The 21610-nt window shown below is 35.8% G+C and overlaps 1 protein-coding gene across 4 annotated transcripts in view; it reads left to right on the top strand.

Moving 5' to 3' along the window:
- Positions 1–21610, top strand: part of TMLHE (trimethyllysine hydroxylase, epsilon) — a 66796-nt gene that overhangs the window by 38712 nt on the left and 6474 nt on the right. For 3 of the 4 annotated variants that reach the window (XM_060003050.1, XM_060003051.1, XM_060003052.1), the window contains exon 6: positions 1414–1650. The exons of the other annotated variant lie outside the window; for it this stretch is intronic. In XM_060003050.1, coding sequence (XP_059859033.1) covers positions 1414–1650 — 237 coding nt within the window. The remainder of the gene's footprint in view (positions 1–1413; positions 1651–21610) is intronic. 4 annotated transcript variants of the gene reach the window in all.

Below are 21610 nucleotides of genomic sequence, written 5' to 3' on the forward strand. Positions count from 1 at the left end.
CCTTTCTTTTCTAGTTCTCCTTCTATATCTGCAGCCATTTTTCCTCAGTCTCCTGTGCCAGCTTATTTTCCTTTGTCCATGTCATAAATATGGTTGTTTCTCAAGGTTTTCTCCTTCTCCCTCTTTTCTTACTTGAAATGATCTCTTCTTCCATGCTCTTGGCTTTAGCTACCACCTACAGACGACTACAAAATCTACCTCTCTTCTAAGGTAAACGTCTTCAACTGGCTACTAAGTAATCCTAACCTAGAAATTTCACAGAAAGGTCAACAGAGCCAGAACTGACCTTCTCATTTTAATTGTATTTACCCTAGGTTCTCCTTGATTTTATTCCTTCTATCTTTATTTATGTTTATTACTTATTTTACTTTGTTGTTTACTTTTCCTTATTTCTTCTTTTTTCCTAAATTACTATTAATTTTATTTTCCCCTTGTTAATTTGAAATTTTTACTTTAGTTTTCCAGTCCATTAATAGTTGCATTTCCTTTTCCTGTTAAATTTTCAGCCATATATAACTCAACTATTTCAACATGTCCTTAAACTGAACCTCTTCCTCAACCCCTCTCACCCCCTTTTTATCATCCAATTATGCGTCTGCCTGTGTTCTCTTGGCAGATGGCATGATTTGTCAGGTTGTCCAGGTGAAAAACCTGCAGGCATTCTAGATACTTGCCTGTTTTTCGTCCTCTGTCATGTTGCTTAGCTGTGTCCTCTTTTCTATAAAACCCATCTCTAAGCTCAACCCCTCAGTATTTTTCTCTGCTATTTCAGTTATCAAAGTTGTTTTCCATGTTTTTTGTCATCTTGCTTCCCACCAGTTCATCTCCCATCTCAGTTTAAACTCGTTGTTTTACGTTGATATCTTTGGTCATACTTTTTTTTTTGGGGGGGGGGGCCTGGAATGCCCTCTCCTCACCTCAATCTCATTTCAGCCCAACTCTTGCTCATTCTTTAAGACTAAGCAAAACCATTCTCATCCACCTCCAAAAACATTTCTCAATACAACACACCACTACAATAATTTCCTCTGTTTATGGCTCCACTGTATCTTGTATACAACTTTATTATAGTGCCTGTTGGTACTTACTTGCTTCATCTCTTCTTAGTAGACTGGCCTTCTTTAAAACAGAGACTATACCTTATTCATGATGGTATTCCCTGGGTCTGTCACATATAGCCATCAATACATGTTAAATATGCTTAGGAGGAACCTGTAGTGGCATTAATATTTCAAAGCACAAAAAAGTACAGCTGGCTATGAAGGGAAGACAATTGGGAAATGAGATTTATTTCTTAGTGAAAAGAAAATGACACAGTGGAGTCAATAATCATTTCATATTTTTTTTCTAAAATTTTGATATATTCTCTTTTCTCCACTGAACAGAATAATTTAATTTTTTCCCCCTCTTTAGCATTCAAGTGTTTCACTGTCTTAAGCATGAAGGAACAGGTGGCAGGACACTGCTAGTAGATGGATTCTATGCAGCAGAACAGGTACTTCAGAAGGCACCTGAGGAATTTGAACTCCTCAGCAAAGTGCCATTGAAGCATGAATATATTGAAAATGTTGGAGAATGTCACAACCACATGATTGGGGTAGGGCCAGTCTTAAATATCTACCCATGGAATAAAGAGCTCTATATGATCAGGTGAGTACCAAAGAACTCTCTCTCAGTGTAATGTATTTGTCAGATATTAGTCTTCTAATGTAATGAAAATTCCTAATATCCTATGTCTGTCACATTTTAGTATTACTATTGTATAGCTTTCTATTAGTACAATTTCCATTCTTATTTTAATTCCCATGGAATAATAAATAGGCCAACAGAGAAGGAATGCTAGATTGGAGGGGACAGATATTTCACATAGCATTTAAAATGAAAACATTTTAAAAACAAGACACAGTTATTAAATTGTGCTCAGTCACCAAATAGCTAGGGTACCCAAAGGCATGATAACAACAACATTTGACTGTTGCCCAGATTTATGCAAAGCTCCTGACCTGTGTATATCCAATAGTCTACTAGGTATTGCCACCTAGTATCTTGTAGGATCATAAAGCACAGTTTATTCAAAACTGAACTCATCATCTCCACTCATTTCAAGCCTTCTCCTTCACACTGAATTGTGAAGATAAAAATAAATTGTTGCCCCTGTCTTTGCCCCTGGACTGTAGTCGGAACTACATAAATACTAAATCACTTCCCTGGGATAAGCTCCACTGGAAAACTCTCCCTCAGTCATTCTTATATCTCAATTGCCTAAAACAATGAGTAGGTGCTCAATATTTTCCCAAACATTTTATTACGCACATTTTTCATAATACGGAAAAGTTGAAAAGCATTTACAAGAAAACTCATATACCTACCACCTAGATTCTACCATTGAGATATTACTATACTTACTTTATTACCTATCTATCCATCTTTCTATCCCTCTGTTTATCTATCAATTAATCTTATTTTTGATACATTGGAAAGTACATTGCAGATATGAGTATATGTCCCCCTAATATACTTCAACATTTATAACCTTAAGTCTAAAGTTCAATATTTGTTTACAGATCTTTAATTTTGATATAAAATATACATACAGTGATGTTATAAATATTGAATATACACTTGCTGAGTTTTGAAAAATGCATACACCTATGTAACCCAAACCCCTATCAAGATATCGAATATTACCATCACTACAGAAAGAAACTTTATTCCCTTTCTCAGTCCATCCCTGCACATACACTGAGAGGAAAACCCTGTTTTGATTTTTTACCACCATAGATTAGTTTTGCCTGTTCTAGAAATTCAGATCATGGAACAGATCTATTCTTTTATGAATAAACACCTGAGCTGTTTCCTGTTTGGTGTTATTATGAATAAAGCTTCCATGAATGTTCATGTATAAGTATCTTTGTAGATATGTGCTTTCATTTCACTCAGATAAATACCGAAGAATGGAACTGCTGGATCGTAGAGTAGATGACTTTTTAGTTTCATTAGCAACTGCCAGAACTTTTACTAAAGTACTTGTTCCATTTCACATGGACATCAACAGTGTATGAAAGTTGTACCCACTCCACATCCTTGTTAATACTTGGCGGTGTCAGTCTTATTAATTTTAGCCATTATGGTGGGTATCTCCTTGGGGTTCTAATTTGCATTTTTGGCGATTGATGATGTTGAGCCTCTTTCCGTGTGCATGTTGACCATTCATATATTTTCTTTTGCTAAGTAACTAGTTAGATCTTTTGCCCATTTTTTCACTGGATTGTCTTTTCATTATTGAGTTGTAGGGGTTCTTTATATACCCTGGTTACCAGTTCTTACCTGATATGTTTTAGGAATATTTTCTTCTAGTCTGTGGCTTACCTATTTATTTATTTATTTATTTATTTATTTTAATTTATTTTTTGCGGTACGCGGGCCTCTCACTGTTGTGGCCTCTCCCGTTGTGGAGCACAGGCTCCGGACGCGCAGGCTCAGCGGCCATGGCTCACGGGCCCAGCCGCTCCGCGGCATGTGGGATCTTCCCGGACCGGGGCACGAACTCGTGTCCCCTGCATCGGCAGGCGGACTCTCAACCACTGCGCCACCAGGGAAGCCCCCTATTTATTTTTTAACTGTGATGTTTGATAAGCAGAAAATTTTAATTTTAATGAAATGTAGTTGATCAGTTTTTCCCTAATGATCATTGAATCTGTGACCTGCATAAGAAATCTTTGACTACCCCCATGACATAATGATATTCTCCTCCGTTTTCTAAAGGTGTTATGGTTTTATCTTTGGCATCTAAGTCAGTGATCTATCTCAAACTAATTTTTTACATGTTGTGAGGTAAAGGTAGAAGTTCCTGTTTTATACACATGGATACTCAGGTGTTATAGCACCACTTGTTGAAAAGACCTTCCTTTCCCCCATTGGATTACCTTTGAAACTCTGTCAAAAATCAAATGACCATATAAAGGTGAGTTTGTTTCTGGACCCTCTGTTTGGTTCCATTATCTATTTGTGGATCTTTATGACAGTTCCACACAGTCTTGGCTACTGCAGGTTTATAGTAATTCTTGAAGTCAGGTAATATGTTTGTCAACTTTGTTATTTTTCAAGATTATTTTGGATATTCTAGGCCAGGGGTTTACACACTTTTCTGTAAAGGGCCAAATAGTAAGTATTTTAGGCCTTGTAGGCCGTATGGTCTCTATTGCAACTACTCAATACTGTGTGGAAACACAACAGCAGCCATAGACAATACGTAAATGAATGGGTGTAGCTGAGTTCCAATAAAACATTATTTACAAAAACAGGCAGGAGTCTGGGTTTGGCCCACACACCATAGTTTGCCAGCCTTAGTTCTAGGTTCCTTATATTTTCATATAAATTTTAAAATCAGCTTTTCAATGTTTAGGGAAAAGCCTGTTAGGATTATGATTGAGATTGCTTTGAATCTATAGATCATTTTGGTGAGAACTGACAAACTAACAGCTTTGAGTCCTCCAATCCATGAACCTGATCTTTCTATATATTTGGTCTTATCTCATTTCTCTCATCAGTGTTTTATATTATTGAAGATAGAGATCTTGTGTATCTTTTGTTTATTTTATTTCTAAGTATTTTTATGTTTTGGTGGTATTATAAAATAAAATTTTAATATTATTTTCCAATTGTTTGCTGCCATTATATAAAAACAATTTATTTCTCTTTAAATTAGCATTTTATTCTATAGCCCTGCTAAAGTCATTCGTTAGTCCTGAGAAGTTTTTATTTTTTAGGTTTCTTGGAATTTTCTATCTAGACAATCATGTTGTAGGGACAGTTTTATTCTTTCCTTTCCAATCTATATGCTTATTTATTTGTTTTTCTTATCTTGTTGCATTGTTTAGCGCTCCACTATTATGTTAAATGAGAGTGACAAGAACAGACGTCTTTAGGATGAAAGTGTTCACTATTTTGCCATGTATGACATTAGCTGTAAGGGTTTAGTGACGTTTTCTATCAGATTAAGGAATTTCCCTTCCAAGTTTGCTGAGAGGTTTTTTTAACCATAAATGGGTATTACATTTTGATAAATGTTTTATCTTCATTTATCAATTGAAACGATCATATTATTTTTCTTCTTTATTCTATGGATATGGCAAATTACATTAAGTTATTTCCAAATGTTAAACCAACCTTGCACTCCTAGGATAAACTGTACTTGATCATAATTTATTACTATACACACACACACACACACACACACATATATGTATGTGTGTGTGTGTGTGCATGTGTATGGACCCAGTCAAGAGATAGATACTACATGGTAGGTTAAACAGGGAAAAGTTAATATAAAGAATTAGGAACTAGGATAAAAGAGTGACTATGAGATATGAGGAAATTAATGTATATAATATTCTTTCAGAGCAGCTACAGTGTCATTGCATTTTAAACACAATGCTTTGCCATCTAATTTGATAACAAAATAATCCATGCTCCTCTGTGCCTTAAACACATGACACTTAAGTCCACTTTTCTCTTTTGTTGTTCCAACATTATGGGTATGCACTGGTAATAAAAAAGTTTTAAATATTATGGAATGACAGTATATAACATTCAAAATGCTGGTAGTAATAACTGTATCACCACAATTTGTAATGTGCTGAGCAGTGGTGCAAAATGATGAGAGCACCACATACGTCTCTGTTGCTACTACTCAACTCTGCCATTGTAGTATGGAAGCCACCATAGACATATAAGTGAATATATGTGGCCATGTTCCAATAAAACTCTGTTTCTAGACACTGAAAGTTGAAATTCATATAATTTTCATGCATCACAAAATTTAAAAAAAAGATATGAAGAAATTCATTATAGTACCCTAGGGCTGAGGCAGAGTATCCAAGGAAGAATAAACATGGAAGAGGTTCAGATCTGGAAGAAAGAGTGGTTCAGCCACCTGATATCAGAGAAGTTTGCTGATTTAGCCAGGCAGGAGCTGGTCTAGAGTTGCTGAGCAAACAATAGGCCACCCTTCCAGAGTACAGGCAGGCAAGGGAGCCGGCAATCAGCAACTGGTGGTGTGAGTGTGCAACGGAAGCCTAGGTGCCAGTGAAAGCATGCAATCTAGGTGCTCTTAAGTCTTCCTGCTTTCACTGGCATTCAGACTTACTTTCAGTATGTGATCCCACAGAACACAGGAGGCCTCCTGCAGGTCATTCAGGAGCTCTGGTTTACTATGCTGAGAGGGCTATGGAAAGGTTGTCACCAAGATGAGGCTGCAAGGTGGCATAGGGACCGTGTCCTGGGCCCTGAGGGTTGGTGCCACCTGATGCCCTCACACCCACACAGCAGAGACCTGGCTAGGGCCAGAAATAGCAAGAGAACCTCTTTCTCCTGCAGTGTCCCTCCAACACCAGCTACTGAGAAAGTCTAATGTTGTACTCACTATAAAGGAAAAATGCTAAAAGAAATTCTTAAATCAAGAACATGTATTGTATGTAAGGATGCATTCAGAACTGAGAAGCAATAAATTAGTAACTGATACATACATATCTGGTTTCAGCTTAATAATATCATGTTGAGAAGTTTCGCATCTAGGTTCAAGAGGGATATTGGTCGACAGTTTTCTTGTTTTGTAATGACTTTGTAAAACTCTGGTTTACCAAAGAGTTTGTATGGTATTAGTGCTATTTCCACCTTAAATGTTTGCTAGAATTTACTAGGCAAACTGTCTGGGAATGGAGTTTATTTTATGAGAAAGTTTGGGATATTAAATTCAATTTTTTATGTATATATAGAGCTAGTAAGATTTTTGTTTCCTCTACTGGTTCTTTCAATAAATCTGTACATTTTATCTAAGTTGTCAATTGTTCAGTCATAAAGTCATTCAAAATATTCTCTTATTCTTTTCATATAATGTCTGTCATCTCTGTAATGATGATTCTTAGTATTAGTAATTTTAGCTCTCTTTTTTTCTGGTTTAGTCTAGCTAAACGTTTACCAATGTTGTTCGTCCTTTCCAAGAGCCACCGTATTGCTTTGTTAATTCTGCCTATCGTTTGTTTCTATTTTATTGATTTATGTTATCTTCATTATTTCTTTACTTTTACATACTTTTGGTTTAATTTATTCTCATTTTTCTAGTCCCCCAAGGTAGAACCTTATATCATTGATATTATACATTTAGTCTTTTTTAATACAATCATTAAAAACTATGTTTGTACCTCTAAGCCTTTTTACCTGCATCCTACAAATATTGATGTTTATTTTCATGATAATTAAGTACGAAATATTTTCTGATGTCGCTTATGTGTTCTTTCTTTAACCATGTTATTTTGTATTCTGTGTCCTCTCTGATTTTTTCGACTAATTATTCCGTCAGCCACTGAGAAAACCACGAAAACATCCAAATAATATGGTGATTTTGTCTATTTCTCCCTTTAATTCCATCAGTTCTTGCTTCATGTTTTTTGAGTATCTGTTACTAAGCACATACGAATTTATGATTTTTATGTCTTTCTGGTGAAACAACCTTTTGTCATAAAATGTCCCTCTTTCACTTTGTTTTGAAGTCTATTTTATCTGAAATTAATATAACCACTCCAACAATCTTATACTTACACTTTGCATGCTATTTAATTTTCTGTCTTCTTTTTCTGACTTATCTGTGTTTTTGTGTTTAAATAAATGGCATATACGTACTTCAGTCTTACTTTTTTATCCAGTCTGACAGTCTCTTTTAATTGGGATATTAAGTGCATTAACATTTTTTAAACCTTTAAAACATTTTAAAAGTTATTTGTATACCATAAAATTAATATGTTTTAAGTATCTAATTCAGTGATTGTTATTGTATTTACAAAGTCATGTAACCATCATCACAATCCAGTTTTTGACATTTCTGTCAACCCCAAAAGTTCCCTCCTGCCCATTAAGCAGTGACTCCCCCATTCCCTCACCCCAACCCCAGTCCATCACAGCCCCTAGCAATCACTTATCAACTTTCTGTCTGTATGGATTTGCCTATTCTAGACATTTTCTGTAAATGGAATCATATAATACGTAGTCTTTTTTTTGTTTATTACATCTTTATTGGAGTATAATTGCTTTACAATGGTGTGTTAGTTTCTGCTTTGTAACAAAGTGAATCAGTTATACATATACATATGTTCCCATATCCCTTCCCCCTTGCGTCTCCCTCCCTCCCACCCTCCCTCTCCCACCCCTCTAGGTGGTCACAAAGCACCGAGCCGATCTCCCTGTGCTATGTGGCTGCTTCCCACTAGCTATCTATTTTCCGTTTGGTAGTGTATATATGTCCATGCCACTCTCTCACTTTGTCACAGCTTACCCTTCCCCCTCCCCATATCCTCAAGTCCATTCTCTAGTAGGTCTGTGTCTTTATTCCCGTCTTACCCCTAGGTTCTTCATGGCATTTTTTTCTTAGATTCCATATATATGTGTTAGCATATGGTATTTGTCTTTCTCTTTCTGACTTACTTCACTCTGTATGACAGACTCTAGGTCCATCCACCTCATTACAAATAGCTCAATTTCGTTTCTTTTTATGGCTGAGTAATATTCCATTGTATATATGTGCCACATCTTCTTTATCCATTCATCCGATGATGGGCACTTAGGTTGTTTCCATCTCCTGGCTATTGTAAATAGAGCTGCAGTGAACGTTTTGGTACATGACTCTTTATGAATTATGGTTTTCTCACAGTATATGCCCAGTAGTGGTATTGCTGGGTCATATAGTAGTTCTATTTGTAGTTTTTTAAGGAACCTCCATACTCTTCTCCATAGTGGCCGTACCAATTCACATTCCCACCAGCAGTGCAAGAGTGTTCCCTTTTCTCCACACCCTCTCCAGCATTTATTGTTTCTAGATTTTTTGATGATGGCCATTCTGACTGGTGTGAGATGATATCTCATTGTAGTTTTGATTTGCATTTCTCTAATGATTAATGATGTTGAGCATTCTTTCATGTGTTTGTTGGCAGTCTGTATATCTTCTTTGGAGAAATGTCTATTTAGGTCTTCTGCTCATTTTTGGATTGGGTTGTTTTGTTTTTTGTTATTGAGCTGCATGAGCTGCTTGTAAATTTTGGAGATTAATCCTTTGTCAGTTGCTTCATTTGCAAATATTTTCTCCCATTCTGAGGGTTGTCTTTTGGTCTTGTTTATGGTTTCCTTTGCTGTGCAAAAGCTTTGTAGTTTCATTAGGTCTCATTTGTTTATTTTTGTTTATTTTTGTTTTTATTTCCATTTCTCGAGGAGGTGGGTCAAAAAGGATCTTGCTGTGATTTATATCATAGAGTGTTCTGCATATGTTTTCCTCTGAGAGTTTGATAGTTTCTGGCCTTACATTTAGGTCTTTAATCCATTTTGAGCTTATTTTTGTGTATGGTGTTAGGGAGTGATCTAATCTCGTACTTTAACATGTACCTGTCCAGTTTTCCCAGCAACACATATTGAAGAGGCTGTCCTTTCTCCACTGTACATTCCCAACTCCTTTATCAAAGATAAGGTGACCATATGTGCATGGGTTTATCTCTGGGCTTTCTATCCTGTTGCATTGATCTATCTTTCTGTTTTTGTGCCAGTACCATACAGTCTTGATACTGTAGCTTTGTAGTATAGTCTGAAGTCAGGGAGCCTGATTCCTCCAGCTTCGTTTTTCATTCTCAAGATTGCTTTGGCTATTCGGGGTCTTTTGTGTTTCCATACAAATTGTGAAATTTTTTGTTCTAATTTCTAGTTCTATGAAAAATGCCATTGGTAGTTTGATAGGGATTGCATTGAATCTGTAGATTGCTTTGGGTAGTAGAGTCATTTTCACAATGTTGATTCTTCCAATCCAAGGACATGGTATATCTCTCCACCTATTTGTATCATCTTTAATTTCTTTCATCAGTGTCTTATAATTTTCTGCATACAGGTCTTTTGTCTCCTTAAGTAGATTTATTCCTAGATATTTTATTCTTTTTGTTGCAATGGTAAATGGGAGTGTTTTCCTGATTTCACTTTCAGATTTTCCATCATTAGTGTATAGGAATGCCAGAGATCTCTGTGCATTAATTTTGTATCCTGCTACTTTACCAGATTCATTGATTAGCTCTAGTAGTTTTCTGGTAGCATCTTTAGGATTCTCTATGTATAGTATCATGTCATCTGCAAACAGTGACAGCTTTACTTCTTCTTTTCCAATTTGGATTCCTTTTATTTCCTTTTGTTCTCTGATTGCTGTGGCTAAAACTTCCAAAACTATGTTAAATAAGAGTGGTGAGGGCTTCCCTGGTGGCGCAGTGGTTGAGAGTCCGCCTGCCGACGCAGGGGACACGGGTTCGTGCCCCGGTCTGGGAAGATCCCACCTGCCGCGGAGCAGCTGGACCCATGAGCCATGGCCACTGAGCCTGCGCGTCCAGAGCCTGTGCTCCACAATGAGAGAGGCCACAACAGTGAGAGGCCCGTGTACCACAAAAAAAAAAAAAAAAGTGGTGAGAGTGGGCAACCTTGTCTTGTTCCTGATCTTAGTAGATATGCTAATACATAGTCTTTTGTGTCAGCTCTCTTTCACTCACTTAGCATAATGATTTCAAAGTTCATCCATGCTGTAATATGTATCTGTTTAATTACTGAATAGTATTCCTTTATCTATATCGTATTTTGTTTATACATTCAACAGTAATGAACATTTGGATTATTTCTAGTTTGGGGCTATTCCAGATAATGTTGCTATGAACATTTGCATACAAGTCTTTATGTAGACATGTTTTTTTCATTTCTCTTGGGTAGATTTCTAAGAATGTAATTGCTGGTTCATATGGTAACTCTGCATTTATCCCTTTGAGGAACTGCTAAACTGGTTTCCACACTGGATGCACCAGTTAACATCCCTGCCAGTAATGTATGAGGCCTTCAGTTTCTCTACATCCTCACCAGCATTTGTTATTATCTGTCTTTGATTATAGCCATCCTAGTGGGTATGAAGTAGTATCTCACTCTGGTTTTGATTTGCATTTCCCTGATGATTAATGATGTTGAACATCTTTTCATTTGTTCTTTCATTTTGCTTCTTGGCCATTTGTACATCTTCTTTAGTCAAATCTGCTGTCGATTTTTAAATTGTATCATTTGTCTTTTTTTTTTCTTCCAGTTTCATTGAAATGTAATTGACATACAGTGCTGTATAAGTTTAAGGTGTACAGCATAATGATTTGACTTACATACATCATGAAATGATTATCAACAATAAGTTTAGTGAACATCCATCATCTCATATAGATACAACATTAAATAAATAAATAAATATTTTTTTCCTTGTGATGAGAACTCAGGATTTACTCTCTTAACGATTTTAATGTATAACATACAACAGTGTTAATTATATTTATCATGTTGTACATTACATCCCTAGTAATTTTTTATCTTACAGTTGGAAGTTTGTACCTTTTGATCATCTTCATCCAATTCCCCCTCCCCCCTCTACCTTCTGCCTCTGGTAACCACAAATCTGATCTCTCTTTCTGAGAGTTTGTTTGTTTGTTTGTTTTTGAAGTATAATTGACCTACAACACTATGTTAGTTCCTGGTGCACAACATAGTGATTCAATATTTCTATACATTTCATACCCATCACCATGATAAGTCTACTTACCATCTCTCACCATACAAAGTTATTACATAATTATTCATTATACTCCCCACACTTTACATTTCGTACCCATGACTCATTTGTTTTGTAACTGGAAGTTTGTACTTCTTAATGCCCCTCAGCTATTTCTCTCATCCCCCTTCCCCTCTCCGGTCTGGCAACCACCTGTTTGTTCTCTGTATCTTTGACTCTGTTTCTCTTTTGTTTTGCTTGTTCATTTGTTTTATTTTAAAATTCCACATATAAGTGCTATCATATGGTACTTGTCTTTCTCTGTCTGATTTATTTCACTTAGGACAATGCCCTCTAGGTCCATCCATGTTGTCACAAATGGCAAGATCTTCATTCTTTTTTATGGCTGAGGAATATTCCAGTGTGTGTGTGTGTGTGTGTGTGTGTGTGTGTGTGTGTGTGTGTGAGACATCTTCTTTATCCACTCACCTATTGATGGGGCCTAAGTTGCTTTCATATCATGGCTACTATAAACAATGCTGCAGTGAACATAGGGGTGCACATATCTTTTCACTTTAGTGTTTTTGTTTTCTTCATATACATACCCAGGAGTAGAATTGCTGGATCATATGGTAGTTCTATTTTTAAGTTTTTGAGGAAATTTTCTACTGTTTTCCATAGTGACTGTACCAATTTACATTCCCACCAACAGTGCACGAGGGTTCCCTTTTTTCCACATTCTCTCCAACACTTGTTATTTGTTATCTTTTTGATAATAGCCATTCTGATAAGTGTGACGTGATCTCTGTGTTTCTATACACTAACAATGAACAATCAAAAAGAGAAATTAAGAAAGCAATCCCATTTATAATTGCATCAAAAAGAATAAAATACCTAACAATAAATCTAATCAAGGAGGTAAAAGACATGTACCCAGAAAACTACAAGACACTGATGAAAGAAATTGAAGATAATACAAACTGATGGAAAGATATACCATGCTCCTGGCTTAGAAGAATTAATATTGTTAAAATGTCCATACTACCCAAGGCAATCTAAAGATTCAATGCAATCCCTATCAAAATACCAATGACATTTTTCACAGAACTAGAACTATAATTATACAATTTGTATGGAAACACAAAAGACCCTGAACAGCCAAAACAATTTTGAGATAGAACAACAAAGCTGGAGGTGTCACGCTCCTTGATTTCAAACTGTACTACAAAGCTACAATAATCAAAACAGTATGGTACTGTCATGAGAACAGACAAATAGACCCATGGAACATAATAGAGAGCCCAGAAATAAACCCATGCACTTATGATCAATTAATCTATGACAAAGGATGCAGAATATACAATGGGGAAAAGACAGCCTTGTCAATAAATGGTGTTGGGAAAACTGGACAGCTACATGCAAAAGAATCAATCAAACTGGACTACTGTTTCACACCATATATAAAAATAAATTCAAAATGTAGTAAAGACTTAAATATAAGACCTGAAACCACAAAACTTCTAGGAGAAAACATAGGGAATATGCTCTTTGACATTGGTCTTAGCAATTTTTTTGGATATATCTCCTCAGGGAAGGGACACAAAAGCAAAAATAAACAAATTGGACTACATCAAACTGAAAAGCTTTTGCATAGCAAAGGAAGCTGTCAATAAAATGAAAAGGCAGCCTACTGAATGGGAGAAGGCATTTGCAAATGATATATCTGTTAAGAGTTAATATCCAAAATATATAAATAGCTCATACGACTTAACATCAAAAAACAACTCAATTTAAAAATGAGCAGAGTACCTGAGTAGACATTTTTCCAAAGAAGACATACAGATGGCCAGCAGGCACAGGAAATGTTCAACATCACTAATCATCAGGGAAATGTAAATCATTTGAATTCTTGTTGGTAAGTTTTATGAGTTCTTTAAATATTCTGGCTACAAGTTCCTTATTGGATATGTCATTTACAATTATTTTTCTCCCAGCATGTGGCTTGTCTTTTTACTCCCCTGTGTTCTTTGGTTGTGCTAGAGTTTTAAATTTTGATGATATCCAAATTACCTATTTTTTCATTGCTTGTGTTTTTCTGTCTTGTATCTAAGAAGGCTTTGCCTAAACTAACGTCATGAAGATTTACTCCTGTGATCTATTCAAAGCGTTTTATAGTTTTAGCTCTTACATTTAGCTCTCTGATCCATTTTTTAGTTAATTTTTGTTTATGGTGTGAATTAAGGGTCCAACATTGTTCTTTTCCTTGTGGGTGTTCAGTTGTCCCAACACTGTTGTTGAAGAGATTATATCCTTTCCCCTATTGAATGGTCTTTGCACCCTTATTGATAATCAACCAAATATATTATATATATATTATTTTTAGTCTTTTGTTTTCTTTTTGCCTGATCATTTTTTTTCTGTTCCTCCTTACCTACCTTCTTATGGATTATTTTAATACATGTTTTGAATTATACCTTAATTTATGCGCCATGTAAACATTTTTTCTGGGAGCTTTCAAGATTTTATGTTTGGTTTGCAGCAATCTGTCTGTGATATTCCTAGGTGTGGTTCTCTTTATTTTCTTCCAAATGGGAATTCTCTGAGCATCTTGAATCTGTAAATTTATGTATTTCACCAAACTTTGGTCATTATTTCTTCAAAAAATTTTTCTGCCCCCTTTTCTCTTTTTTTCTGGAACTCCAGTTACACACATGTCAGACCTTTTGATATTGTCCCACAGGTCCCTGATGTTTTATTCATTTTCTTTCCAAAAGTTTTTAAATCTTTTCTTCAGATAGATCAAATGAAATTAGCCAATTTTCAAATTCACAGACTCTTATCTGTCAGCATCATTCTGTTGTTAAGTCCGTGTAGTATATTTTTTAATTCAGATGTTGTATTATTCAGTTCTAAAATTTACATGTGGTTCTTTTTTATAGTTTCTTTTATTTTTGGCTGAGAGTTTCTATCCCTTCATTACAAGCATGTTTTTCTTTACCTCAATGCATGTAGTGAAAATAGGTGGTTTAAAAATGTTGTCTGGGGCTTCCCTGGTGGTGCAGTGGTTGGGAGTCTGCCTGCCGATGCAAGGGACACGGGTTCGTGCCCCGGTCCGGGAAGGTCCCGCATGCCGCAGAGTGGCTGGGCCCGTGAGCCATGACCACTGAGCCTGCACGTCTGGAGCCTGTGCTCCGCAACGGGAGAGGCCACAACAGTGAGAGGCCCGCGTACCGCAAAAAAAAAATGTCTGATAATTCCAACATCTGAGATATATAAGGGCTGACCTTATTTGATTGTCTTTTGCCTTTGATAATAGGTCACATTCCTGGTCCTTGTTACATTGAATGATATTGAATTGAATTCTGAAGAATGTGAATATTATGTTATTAGGACTCTAGATTATATTTCTCTAAAGAATGTTGATTTGGGTTTTTTTTAGTAGGCAATCAATTTAATTGTGCTCAGATTTCAAACTCCGTTCTTTGATAGTTCAAACTTCAATTATTTTAGCTCTAGATGTAATGCTGGGAGTTTCTCTTGCACATGTGAAATTCAGGGGTAATCCACATATTTGGGTAGAGCTTATAAAGTTTTGTGCTCCTCTTCTCTGATTCTCTCCTTTCCAGGATTTCCTCTTCACCTTCTGGTGGCAGTTGATTCCCCAAACTCTGTCGTTTGGTTCTTCAGGACAGAAAGACTGAGAGATTTCTTTTGGGGTTTTAACTGCCCTGTATGGTAAAGGCTGTAGCATACCCTCAGGCTGGATGCCATGAAAATGGGAAACTCACCCAGTACGGTTTCTTTCCTCCCCTCCAATATCTGCCTCTACAGTACCTTTGGATAGTTGTTTTTTGTATTTTGTCCAGAGTTTTAAATTGCCACCTATGAGAGGAACAGGTTGATGTAATAGGAGTTTACTTAGCCATTATCAGAAGCAGAACACAGTGCTCAATATTTTTTAATAAATAAAAACATAGCGTGCTTAGGCATTCCCTGGCAGTTCAGTGGTTAGAACTCCACGCTTTCACTGCCACAGCCTGGGTTCAGTCCCTTGTTGGGGAACTAAGATTCTGCAAGCTGCATGGCACAGCTACATATATATGGCATGCTCTGTATAGAAGTAAGCTTCTTCTATAAATGAGACATTATAATAGGTGCAATACCTAGTCACATTTTAAACCTTAGTAAAACATTTTAGAGCAAGAGGTATTAAAATGCAAATATTTTGGTACAACTACTTACCTATTCTTCAGCCGTTATTATTCAAAGCTTAGTCTAACCCTGTCCTCCAAGCCTGAGTATAACTTACTGTGAAGACTTTCATGGTTTCTAGGGCTCATTCTTGTGGCTTGAGATAGCTAACTAGTGTTTATTTTAGCTAACATTATTGACCACCTATGTGTCAAGCACGGTGTTAGTTCATAATATATAATACTTCATATAATCCTAATAACCATATAAGGAAGTTATTATTATTCTCAGTTTTCTGATGGGGAAATTGAGGCTCAAAGTGATCAAATAGTTTCTCTAAGGTCACACTCCTGAACTGGGATTGTAACAGTGATCTGTGAGAGTGCAGTGCCCATCAAATGCATCTTCCATTCAATCACTGAACTCTCTGTACTTGGAAAATCTTTAATTTTCTGTCAACTAATAAGAGGAATAGTTTCATTAGGACTCCCTAGATATTCTTGTCAGATAACTATCTGCTTTATTTTCTTTCCTCTACTTCCAGGGCCTTCTTGCATCATATCAAAGCAGGAAAAAAACAAACAGAAAAATTTTGCAATAATATAATGACATCACTTTGAGCAAAAGTCCAGAAGTCATCTTATTCTAAATATTAAAAAAATTGCAAATCCATTTTACTAATCTGTAATAAACTTTTCCTGCTGCTTCTTGCTATCAGCCTTAGAAAAAAACATCATCTAATATAATATAAATAGTGACTACTAGATCTCATGTGACCTTGGACAAATCTTATCTTTATGTTCCTTATCTATAAAGTAAGATAATAATTAATAGCTGTGCTACTTACCTCACAGGGTTATCAGATAGAGGGTCAATGAGATTGTGTGTATGAGAACACTTACAAACTTCAAATCTATTTGAAGTCAAGAGATCACAATCATGATGTGTAAAAAGTTGACCTTATGAACCAGCGTACACAAGAATGAGATCATTGTTCTGCTCTCTGGTACTAACAATGAGTTAAAGTATTATGGAGACCTGATTTCAAAACCACTCTGCTATTTATAAACTCTGTGGCAGGTTTAACCTAAGTTTCAGTTGCTGCACATGTGAAAGGAGGCTAATACCACCTTCCCTTCTGGGGTGATGAAAGGATTAAATGAAATAATATTTGGCCAAGTGCCTAACAGCACTGAGGGCTTCTGGAAGTGACAGTGAGTGTCAAGACCCTGGTGAAAACTATGCTTCCTCACCCATTTTTCCCTGTGCGCATGGCTCCTTGAAGCCTGGGATGAAGGACTATTATATGCATTCTTTCATTTGATTTTCACAATAGCTCTATGAGGTCAGCTAAGCAGATGTTGTTATGCTCATTTTTATATGTGAGAAAACTAAGGGTATTGCCTCTGATTGTGCCATGTACTATTTAACACTAATGAATACTGTATGATGTCCAAAAAAGGTACCATTAAATGTTTTTTCTCTTTTAAAAGAATAGCTTTGGGGCTTCCCTGGTGGCGCAGTGGTTGAGAGTCCGCCTGCCGATGCAGGGGACACGGGTTCGTGCCCCGATCCGGGAAGATCCCACATGCCGCGGAGCGGCTGGGCCCGTGAGCCGTGGCCGCTGAGCCTGCGCGTCCGGAGCCTGTGCTCCGCCACGGGAGAGGCCACAACAGTGAGAGGCCCGCGTACCGCAAAAAAAAAAAAAAAAAGAATAGCTTTGGCAGTATCTATTAAAGCTGAGCATATACATACCCTATAACCCAGCAATTCCATTCTTAAATTTATATCAGACATAGATGATATATATATATATATTCACCAAAAGACAAGTAATAGAATGTTCATATCAGCACTATTTGTTTTCTTTTTCCAGTTTTATTGAACTATAATTGACATATAGCATTGGTATTAGATTAAGGTATACACATAATGTGTTGATTGATATATATACATGTTGTGAAATGATTACCACGATAGTTAACATCTATTACCACTTAGTTACAGATTTTTTATTTCTTGTGATAAGAACTTTTAAGATCTACTCTATTAGCAACTTTCAAATATACAATGCAGTCTTATTAACTAATTAGTCACCATAGTGTACATTAGGCCTTATCTTTTAACAGGGAGTTTGTACCTTTTGAGCACCTTCACCCATTTCACCCACCCCACAACCCCATCTCTGGCAACCACCAATCTGTTCTGTTTCTATGAGTTCAGTTTTTTTATTCCACATATAAGTGGAATCATACAGTATTTGTCTTTCTCTGTCTGACTTATTTCACTTAGCGTAATACCCTCAAGGTCCATCCATGTTGTCACAAATGGCAATATTTCATTCTTTTTATGGCTGAGTAATATTCCAGTGTGTGTGTGTGTGTGTGTGTGTGTGTGTGTGTGTGTGTGTGTGTGTGTGTATTACCACATCTTCTTTATCCATTCATCTGTCATGGTTACATAGGTTATTTCCATGTCTTGGCTATCAGAAATAATGCTACATTTAACATGGGGGTGCAGGTATCTCTTTGAGATAGTGATTTCACTTCCTTCAGATATATGACCAAAAGTGGAATTTCTGGATCACATGGTAGTTCTATTCTTCAGTTTTTGAGGGACCTCCATACTGTTTTCGATAGTAGCTACACCAATTTACATTCCCACCAACAGTGTACAAAGGTTTCCTTTTTTCCACATCCTCACCAACAATTGTTATCTCTTGTCTTTTTGATAATAGCCATTCTGATAGGTGTGAGGATATATCTCATTGTGGTTATGATTTGCATTTCTCTGATGATTACTGATGTTGAGCACGTTTTCATGTACCTGTTGTCCGTTTATATGTCTTTGGAAAAAATGTCTATTCAAGTCCTCTTCCCACTTTTTAAGGGTTTGTTTTTTGGGGGTTTTTTGCCATTGAGTTGTATGAGTTCTATATATATTTTGCGTATTAACCCCGTATCAGATATATGATTTGCAAATATTTTCTCCTATTCTGTAAGTGGCATTTTCATTTTGTTGATGATTTCCTTTGCTGTGAGGAAGCTTTTTAGTTTGAGGTAGTCTCATTTCTTTATTTTTTATTTTGTCACCTTTGCTTTATTTGTCAAAACAAAAAATCATCACCAAAACCAATGTGAAGGAGCATACACCCTATATTTTCTTATAGGAGTTTTATGGTGTCAGGTCTTACATTCAAGTCTTTAATCCATTCTGAATTGATATTTATTTATGGTGTAAGATAGGAGACCAGTTCAGTTGTTTTGCATGTGGCTGTCCAGTTTTCTCAACACCATTTATTGAAGAAACTTCTTTCCCCATTGAGGATTCTTGCTTCCCTTGTCAAATATTAGTTGACCATATATATGCATGGGCTTATGTCTGGACTCTGAATTCTGTTCCATTGGTCTATGTGTGTGGTTTTATGTGAGTATCAAAACCATACTGTTTTGATATGATTGCTTTGTAATATAGTTTGAAATCAGAAAGTTTGCTGCCTCCAGCTTTGTTCCTCTTTCTCAAGATGTTTTCGCTATTCTGGATCTTTTGTAGTTCCACACAAATTTTAAAATTGCTTTTTCTATTTTTCTGGAAAATGCCATTGGAATCCTGATAGGGATTACATTAGATCTGTAGATTGCTTTGGGTATTATGAACATGTTAACAATATTATTCCATAAGCATGGAATATCTTTCCATTTATTTGTGTCATCTTCAATTTCTTTCATCAATGTCTTATAGGTTTCAGTGTGCAGATCTTTCACCTCCTTGGTTAGATTTATTCCTAGGTATTTTATTCTTCTTGATACAATTGTAAATGGGATTGTTATCTTAATTTCCCTTTCTGATAGTTTGTTGTTAGGGCATAGAAATGAAACTGATTTCTGCATGTTGATTTTATATTTTGCAGTTTAATTTGTTTATTAATTCTAACAGTTTTTTGGTGTAGTCTTTAGGGTTTCTATATATAATATCACATAGTCTGCAAATATAGACAGCTTTACTTCTTCCTTTTCAATTTGCATTCCTTTTATTTCTTTTTATTGTCTGATTTCTGTGCCTAGGACTTCTAGTACTATGTTAAATGAAAGTGGTGAGAGTGGGCATCCTTGTCTTGTTCCCGATCTTAGAGGAAATGCTTTCAGCTTTTCAGAGTTGAGTATGATGTTGGCTGTAGGTTTGTCATATATGGCCTTTATTATGTCTAGGTATATTCCCTCTGTACTCACTTTGTTAAGAGTTATTATCATGAATGGATGTTGGATTTTGTCAAATGCTTTTTCTGCATTTATTGAGATGATCATGATTTTTAGCCTTCATTTTGTTAATATGGTATATCATATTAATTTATAGATGTTGAACCATTCTTGCATCCCTGGAATGAATCCCACTTGATCATGGTGTATGATCCTTTTAATGGACTGTTGAATTTGCTTTGCTAATATATTTTGAAGATATTTGCTTCTATATTCATCCATGATCTTGGCCTATAGTTTTCTTTTCTTATAGTGTCCTTATCGGTTTTGGTATCAGCGTAATGATGGCCTCATTAAATGAGTTTGGAAGTGTTCCTCCTCTTCAAATTTTTGGAAGATTTTGAGGAGGATGGTATTAATTTGTCTTTAAATATTTGGTGGAATTCACCAGTGAAGCCATCAGGTCATAGACTTTTCTTTGTTGGGAGGTTTTTGATTACTGATTTAATCTCCTTACTAGTAATTGGTCTGTTCAGATTTTCTATTTCTTCATGATTCAGTCTTGGTTGGTTGTATGCTACTAGGAATTTTTATCCATTCCTTCTAGGTTGCCCAAGTTGTTGATGTATAATTATTCATAGTAGTCTCTTATTGTCATTTGTATTTCTGTGCTATCAGTTATAATATCTCCCCTTTCATTTATAATTTTATTTGAGTCCTCTCTTTTCTTGGTAAATCTAGTTATAGGTCTTGTCTATTTTGTTTATCTTCTTTAAAAAAACAGCTTTTAGTTTCATTGATCTTTTCTGTTGTCTTATTCATCTCTGTTTCATTTATTTCTGCTCTGATCTTTGTTATTTTCTTCCTTCTACTAACTTTGGGCTTTATTCCATGAGATGTAACATTACATTGTTTATTTGAGATCTTTCTTATTTCTTAGTGTAGGTGTTTATTGCCATGAACTTCCCTCTTAGAGCTGCTTTTGCTGCATCCCATAAGTTTTGGTGTGTTATATTTCCATTTTCATTTGTCTTAAGATATTTTTTATTTCTCTTTTGATTTCTTCTTTGACCCATTGGTTGTTCAGTAACATGTTGTTTAATCTTCACGTATTTGTGGACTTTCTAGTTTTCTCCTTGTAATTGATTTCTAGATTCATACCATTGTAATTGGGAAAAGTAGTTTGATATAATTTCTATCCTCTTAAATTTGTTGAGACCTGTTTTGTGGCCTAGCATGTGATTTGTCTTGGAGAATGTTCCATATGCACTTGGAAAAAATGTGTATTATGCTGCTTTTGGATGGAATGTTTTATATATATATATAAGTCCATTTGGTCTAATGTATCATTTAAGGCCACTGTTTCCTTATTGATTTTCTGTCTGGATGATCTGTCCATTGAAGTAAGTATGGTGATGATAAACTTCCCTACTGTTATTGTGTTACTGTCAATTTCTCCCTTTATGTCTGTTAATGTTTGCTTTATGTATTAGGTGCTATTAAATTCAGTGCATAAATATTTACAAATCTTATATCCTCTTTTTGGATTGACCTCATTAAATTATAATCTTTTTGTCTCTAATTAGTCTTTGGCTTAAAGTCTATTTTGTCTGATATAAGTTTAGCTACCTTT

Source organism: Delphinus delphis, chromosome X, assembly GCF_949987515.2.
Source record: "Delphinus delphis chromosome X, mDelDel1.2, whole genome shotgun sequence".
Classification (NCBI taxonomy): Eukaryota; Metazoa; Chordata; class Mammalia; order Artiodactyla; family Delphinidae; genus Delphinus; species Delphinus delphis.